Genomic DNA, 8005 nt, shown 5'->3' with positions numbered 1-8005 from the left:
CTTGAGAGAAATGATTTAGGGTATCTGGCAGAATAAATTTCTAAGCAGCAAAGTGTTCAAGATGTAACCTGGCTGCTTCTAACAGCATGGTCATATGCGTGGGCAAAGAGATGATCTGAAACTGGAACTTGTATTTAAAAGGGAAGCAGAGCATAAAAGTTTAGAAAATTTGCATCCTGACCATGTGGTAAAAAAGAAAAACTCATTTTCCGGGGAGAATTCAAGCTAGCTGCAGAAATTCGCATAAGAGGAGCTGAATGTTAATAGCCATGACAATGGGGGAAAATCCATCCAAGGCATTTCAGAGACTTTCACGGCAGCCACTCCCATTATTGGCCCAGAGGCCTAGGAGGGAAAAATGGTTTTGTGGGCCAGGCCCAGGGCTCCCACTGCCCTGCATATTCTCAGGACACTGCTCCCTGTGTCCCAGCTGCTCTAGCTCCAGTCTTGGCTAAAAGGGCCCCAGATATGTCTCAGGCCACTGCTCCAGAGGGTGGTAGCCATAAGCCTTGACAGTTTCCACGTGGTGTTAAGCCTGCAGGTGTGCAGTGGGCAACAGTTGAGGCTTGGGAGCTGCTGCCTAGATTTCAGGGAATGTATGGAAAGGCCTGGAAGTCCAGGCAGAAGTCTGCTGCAGGGGCAGAGCCCTCATGGAGAACCTCTGCTAGAGTAGTGCAGAGGGAAAATGTAGGGTTGGAGCCCCCACACAGAGTCCCCAATGGGGCATGGCCTAGTGGAGCTGTGAAGAGGGCCATTGTTCTCCAGACACCAGAATGGTAGATCCACTGACAACTTGCACCATGCACCTACAAATGCCACAGGCACTCAACGCCAGCCCTTGAGAGCAGCCATGGGAGTTGAGCCCTGCAGAGCCACAGGGGCAGAGCTACCCAAGGCCTTGGGAACCCACCTCTTGCATCACTATGGCCTAGATGTGAGACATGGAGTCAAAGGAGATTATTTTGGAGCTTTAAGATTTAATGACTGCCGTGTTGGGTTTTGGACTTGCGTGGGGCCTGTAGCCCCTTTGTTTTGGCAAGTTTCTTCACTTTGGATTGGGATTATTTATCCAATACCTGTACCCCTACTGAATGTTGGAGGTAACTTGTTTTTCATTTTACAGGCTCTTTGGTGGAAGGGACTTGCCTTCTCTCAGATGAGACACTGGACTGTGGACTTTAGAATTAATTCTGGAATGAGTTAACACTGGGGAACTGTTGAGAAGGGATGATTGTACTTTGCAATGTGAGAAGGACATGATTTGGGAGGGGCCAGGGGCAGAATGATATGGTTTGGATTTGTGTCACTGCCCAATTCTCATGTTGAATTGTAACCCCCAATGTTGGAGGAGGAGCCTGGTGGGAGGTGACTCGATCATGGGAATGGATTCCCCTCTTGCTGTTGTCATGATAGTTCTCATGAGATCTGGTTGTTTAAATGTGTGTAGCACCTCCCCCTTCTCTCTCTCCCTCCTGCTCCAACCTAGTGAGATGTGACTCCTTCTTCTTCACCTTCTGCTATAACTGTAAGTTTCCTGAGGCTTCCCCAGCCATGCTTCCTGTACAGCCTGTGGAACTGTGAGCCAATTAAACCTCTTTTCTTTATGGATTACCCAGTCTCAGGTAGTTCTTTATAGCAATGCGAGAACAAATAAATATACCATATTATAATTTTCTGGTAAACAGAGAAAGAAAGAATATTAATAACTATATATGAATACACCAACAAGAGAATAAGTGAACTATATGCCCAGGAAATGGCTTTTGCATCTTTTCTGTGAATACCTAAGAGCAGACAGATCATCTGGAAGGCTCTTAGGAAGGGTGAGATGTATATTTTCTCCCAGTATTTGATTATGAACATTTTCAAACAGCAAAGTTGAAAGGATTTTACAGTAAACACCTATATACTCACCACGAACTTTCTGCCATTAGTGTTTTACTGTGCCTATCACATATCAATACACCTATTCATCTCTCCCCACCCATTCACCCATCTTATTTTTTATGCATTTCAAAGCAAATTGCAGACATCAGTATATTCTTCCCTAAACACATCAGCCTGCACAGCATGAAGTGCAGTTCAATATTTATTTTTTTCTTTTTTTCATAAAATGCACAAATCTTAAGTGTATGATGGCTGGATTTTGACAAAAGCCAACACCTGAGTAACTCATGCCCCTATCCATTTGCAGAACATGAACTTCACCCCAAGTACCCTGTGCCCACCTCCCCCTCTGGAGGCAACTATGACTTTGATATTTTCTACCACAGACAATTTGGCCAATTCTAGAACCTCACATAAACAAAGTCCTGCCGCAGGCACTCTTCTTACCTCAGCTGTCTCCCACTTGGCACGGTGTTTCTTAGATGCATTCTTATATTTTGTGTGTTTCAGTAATTTATGCCTTTGTATTTCTGAGCAGTATTCTATTGTACATAGTAGACTATCATTATTTATTCTCCTACTGATAAACATCGGAGCTGTTTCCACTTTTTGACTATTAGAAAACATTAGAACCTGCTCTACTTTATAGCCCAAATTTTAACAAGAGGTTAAACATATAAATTAAGATATGACCATCATAAGGCCAGGCGCGGTGGTTCATGCCTGTAATCCCAGCACTTTGGGAGGTCAAACTGGGTGGATCACTTGAGGTCAGGAGTTCAAGACCAGCCTGGCCAACATGGTGAAATCCCATCTCTACCAAAAATACAAAAATTAGCTGAGCATAGTGGTGGACACCTGTAATCCCAGCTACTTGGGAGACTGAGGCACGAGAATCACTTGAACCCGGGAGGTGAATGTTGCAGTGAGCTGAGATCACGCCACTGCACTCCAGCCTGGGTGACAGAGCGAGACTCCATCTCAAAAAAAAAAAAGAAAAAGAAAAAGAAAAAGAAAAAAATCTGACAGTCATAGAAAGGGAGTTTAAACAAACACAAGAAAACACATATGAACCCAACACTGGGCTGAGTGCAGTGACTTATATTTGCAATCCCAGCACTTTGGGAGGCCAAGACAGGAGCACGGTTTGAGGCCAGGGGTTTGAGGCCAGACTGGGGAACATAGCAAGATGTTGTCTCTGCAAAAATAAAAAATTAGCCAGGTGTGGTAGAGAGTGTGCCTCTAGTCCCAGCTACTTGGGAGGCTGAGGTGGGAGGATCACTTGAGCCCTGGAGTTAGAGGCTGCAGTGAGTCATGGTCGCACCACGGCACTCCAGTCTGGGCTACAGACAGAGCAAGACTGTGTCTTTTTTCCTAAATGTTTTCCCATAACCCTGATACCTAACCTACAGGTCTCACAAATCTGCTTCCTAGCAGAAACATTTCTAATCCTACCAATTAAAAGAAATCAACCGTATCTATCTCTCGGGTGGTTCTGGCAGGCGGATCTATTCTGACTGCAGAGACAGTGTTTCCTCCAGGTGCACAACAGGATGAGAGCTGTATTCATAGCTTATGCAGCCGTGCTGTGAACCAAGCATGGCATCTAAGCACACGAACATTTATCAACTCATCTGACCTCACAGCAGCCCATCTCCAATTACAGAGGCTGGGTTACTTGCTGTGGCCACACAACTAAGAAGTGACAGAGGTGGCTTTGCTCCAGGCAACTTGACTCCGTGGTCCCAGCCGCTTTGGTGCCACCCCATATCAGTAGACATTAGGGGGCGGGCAAGACGGAGCCCATGGAAAGCCTCAATTCTTCATCCCTCCCTGTGTCCACAGTCTGCCACGTGAATTTGTGGTTCCTCCACTAAAGAGGTGGAGCCTGTTCCACCCCTTTGATGCCGGGTTGGCCAGGAGATGTACTTTGCCAGAAGGTTAGCAGGTATGACAGGACAAAGCCAGGAGAAGCCCCTTTGTGACAGGGTGTGTTGTCTTGTGCCCCTGCCATGAACACATTCAGCCATACTGCTGGTCCCACAAGGAAGAGGAGAGGCACACAGCACAGAGTCTAGGCTGAATTAGCTCATCTACAAATTCATGAGCTAAGTCAATACTTTGTTGCACAGATTATTGCTGACATTTTATAGTTTGTTACACAGCATTACTGGGGCACCAGCTAACTGATGCGACCTGGTCCCTGTTTCTTTACTACAAACCGACTAGTGTAAATAAATTACACATATATAATCAATCCCACAGTTTACTCAGATGGCTTAAGAATCTGACATATGGTGAGGATATTCTTTTTTTACAAAAGCTGTAAGGTAGGTAAATCAAAGACATGCTCCATTCACTTGAAGAGACACTTTATTTTGTTACAGTCAAGCAGGATGATCTGTTGATAGGTGAGTGGTAAGTGTCGAGCATGAAATCTACACACATTTGCTGCAGTGGACTGAAGGATACAAGCCACAGGCCACCTCCCATAGGCAGAGCCCTCCACAGCCACGCTACAAGAAGGGGAAGGAGCAGCTGCCACCCAAGAACACCAGGGCCAACCATTAGCACCAGATTGCTTTTCTATGAATAATACAACTAGATACAGAGTTATGGATGTTGACTCACTAGAATCTTTGGGTCCCCACTAACCAGACATTTCAGAGGCAAACAGGGGAACTGACGGGACAGCTGACTCTATGTGCTTTGCTACAAGGATACTCGAGCACTATGTATTGCTATGTAGAAGAGGAAGTCCTAAAAAGACATCAAAAGGCTGAGTACAGACACACAAATTGGATTATTCACATTTTACACACATATCAAAATGACCACAATACTGTATTTGAGGGCAAAGAATAACAGGTAAAAGCTCTGTCAAACAAAATTCTCTGAAATTCCTTGGGTCCTCTCCCTGAGGGAGAAAGATGGGGCTAAGTGCACAGCTAGCCTCACCTTTTCAGACTGACCACCATTCACAGCGAGTGACCACCAGCTGGAGAGGAGGAGGGAGCTTCGCTGGCAGAACAGAGAGTTTTCAAGTTAGCAAGAGCTTAATTGAACAGGAATACACACTTTTGGAAAGACATTTATCCTTCTGGCATTGGTAGGCTGCCAGAAAGGCTGTTTATTGCCTGCATCATTGAGCTTGCCAGTTTGGACTTGGCTCTATAGAAGGCATTACCGCCAACACAGCCCCTCTGGCTCAGGCAGTGTGGATTCCAGTCTTTTAAGACATCTGTGTGTGTGCGTCTGTGCACGCGCACGTGTCTGCTTTGGTAAGGCGGTGGTCACTGTTGCTGACAAAATGAAATCTCCATTTCACTGGAAAACATCTTTTATGGGAATAAGGGGAAGTCAGGATTAAAATGATCTGTTGATCCAACAAATGCCCTAATACGGCCTAAACACGAAGTCACCCAAAGGATTCACTCACCATTAACATGCATTTAATTAAACATTTTTTGAAGAAATACACTGAATCTACAATTATTAGATAAAAATAAGTAAGTTATAAATTATAACCAAGCTGTCGGCGGCTGAACGTCTTTTCATGTGCTTGTTTGCCACGCGTGTATGCTCTTTGGTGAAGTGTCTATTCAAGTCTTTTGCCTGCTTTTCACTTGGGCTGTTTTCTTACTATCCAGTTTGAGAGTTCTTTGTACATCCTGGACACAAACCTTTTGTCAGATACATGATTTGCAAATATTTTCTCCCAGTCTGTGACTTGTCAATTGGAAACTGACAGCATGACAGTGTTTTAATAAACCAGGCTCTCTTTAGAATCCTGCCATTTCAATCAAGGAAATGGATATAGAATCTTTAAACTTCATGGCAGAAAAAGATCAAGCCCAGGAGTTGTGTAGTCCACGGGACCTCTGAAGAGCCAGAGGAAGGGGTCTTCCCGTACATGGAATGTGGCCCTCATGCCACGCTAAATGACTTAAGGAGGAAACAATGGAAAAGTAGCCAATTATGATGGACAACCATATGCATACAAAATACATGGGGGGAAAGCAACTGAAAAAATATTCTGTTAGTCTTGAGGAAGAGCTAACAAGCACATTACTACTGGACACACTCTTAACCAAAAAATTTTACTTTGCAGAAAAACTGTGATGTTAGGTGAGAAGGACTAAAGCTATTCGCCTGTTTGATGCGTGACTGTGTTTTTTAAAGCATGCACGTTATTTCTTTAAGTGGCAATTTAATCTTAGAATGAGTGAACCTAACCACACAGGTTGTTCCTTTCACAGTTGGTTTTTAACCATTAGGAAACTATTCACCTTTCCAAAAAGTTAATAAATTATCATCATCATGATGACGACTTCTGCTGGGTCAGAGAACATCATTAGATAACAGAGACAAATGCTCACACTGTTGAACGAGCAGGGACAAAACCTGGCAGCCCATGCCTGGATGAATCACAAGAGAAGATGCGCACCAGGGTCCCCCTCTCATGCACGTCATGACGTGCTGGCCGCTGTCCAAGCAGTTGGCTCAGCATCTGAAGACGGGAGGAACAACGGGTTTCCCACTGACAGTGACCACTCGGCATGCACCACAGGCCCAGCCCACAGCCCATGCAGTGGAAACTCACATCCGGCAGAGCCTAGTGTCAGATGTAGTTATGTGTAAAGGAAAATGGCTCTCAGCAATCAAAAGGGAAACTAAAAAATTAAATAAATCATCCCACACAAACACAAAAGTTATTGCTTTTCTAACAGCCTCTTTGCTATAAGAGAAGTCTCCAGGGCATGAACACGGGCGGGGTCTTCGCGAGTATCCTTGGGAACGGAGCTGGAGCTCGGAAGCCCCGTGCCCCTCTCCTCCACGGGGGACCGGTCTCTTATTTGCCCCTTTCAGGCTGAAGGCTGTCGAATAAGCACTTCAGCTGCTCTTCACCAAGGTGGATTTTATCTTCCAGCTCCCGCTGCTCGATGATGAGGGCCGACTTCATTTTCACGAAGTGCTCATAGTCCGCGAGGCTCTCCTCGCTCAGATAGTTGGCCAAAATGTCAAAGACGATGCGCTCGCGGCGGTCCAGGTTCTCCTTGAGCTCCTTGGCGTCCTCGTGCTGCTGGATCAGGACTCTCTGCTTCTCAAGCAGTGATTGCTGTTGACAGACAAACAAGCCTGTTGAGGACCAGGATGAAAGCCGGGGTACTGGCCAACCCTTGAAGACACTGGCAACTTGTGGGCTGGTCCCACAACTTATTGATGGAAACCCTGATGCCACCAGAGATCCGATGGGGTCCACAGAGACAAACCCAGGGCCCAAGGCCCGGGGGCACGTGTCTCATCAGCCTGAGGCCCCCAGAAGCCGCCCACAGGCCTCTCTGGGTTTCCTCTTGCTGTCTGAGCCTGCCTCTCTCCCACCTGCCTTGAATGGTGAGCAGAAGAGTCACCAAGGGACTCACAACGACAGAATTCTGAGATGCTGCAAAGGGCAAAGGACTGCGGGGCCCTCCTGGTATCAAGGTCCGCTCCATGGGAACACCGTGGGACAGCTGGCCACATGGGAGGACTCGACAGGAATTCAGGGTAGGCTTGCTAAACGCTCCTGGCAGAAGGAGGAGAAGCTCTCGAGCCTGCAGAGCATGTCTGCACACAAGGAAGCCCGAGGGTGAAGACGCAGTGCTGTGCACAGGTGTCGGCCAGCAGCCACCTCGGGCACGGTGCCACCCTGACCTAGCTAGTTCCACGACACAGTAACTAAGCACTCGGCTGAGTGCAGAAGGGCACCGTCTCCAAGCCCAGCTCCAGGACAGCGTTCTGCGTGGCCCAAATCACCCTCACCTGGAGAAAAGGGAGAGGCGCTTCTTCTGTTCCCCTTCTGAGAGAGGCTAAGATGTTTTATTCATGATACAGATGAACATTCTGAAGGCCTGTTCTGTGCAAACAAAACTAGCTGTTTTATTGATATTTGGCCTATGAGGTAGAAGCCAACAAGGCAGCTATTATTTCCCTTGGTTCACATGTGAAAGCACGAAAAGACAGACCCACTGAGAAACGCCTTGAGAGCTGCACGCCTCAGGAACAGGAGAGAAGTCAGGTGCACGGTCTGGTTCCTTCTAGACTGATATATGCCCTCTTGTTAAATCACAGCTACAAC

The 8005-nt window shown here is 46.4% G+C and overlaps 1 protein-coding gene across 4 annotated transcripts in view; it reads right to left on the bottom strand.

Moving 5' to 3' along the window:
- Nucleotides 1-4242: 4242 nt before the first annotated feature.
- SHROOM2 (shroom family member 2) overlaps nucleotides 4243-8005 on the bottom strand; it is a 164037-nt gene continuing 160274 nt past the window's right edge. For all 4 annotated transcript variants that reach the window (XM_015126922.3, XM_015126923.3, XM_028842393.2 and 1 more), the window contains one exon: nucleotides 4243-7006. In XM_015126922.3, the coding sequence (XP_014982408.3) occupies nucleotides 6740-7006 (267 nt within the window). In that variant the 3' untranslated portion in view covers nucleotides 4243-6739. The remainder of the gene's footprint in view (nucleotides 7007-8005) is intronic.

Source organism: Macaca mulatta, chromosome X, assembly GCF_049350105.2.
Source record: "Macaca mulatta isolate MMU2019108-1 chromosome X, T2T-MMU8v2.0, whole genome shotgun sequence".
NCBI lineage: Eukaryota > Metazoa > Chordata > Mammalia > Primates > Cercopithecidae > Macaca > Macaca mulatta.
This window is presented reverse-complemented; position numbering and strand designations above follow the sequence as displayed.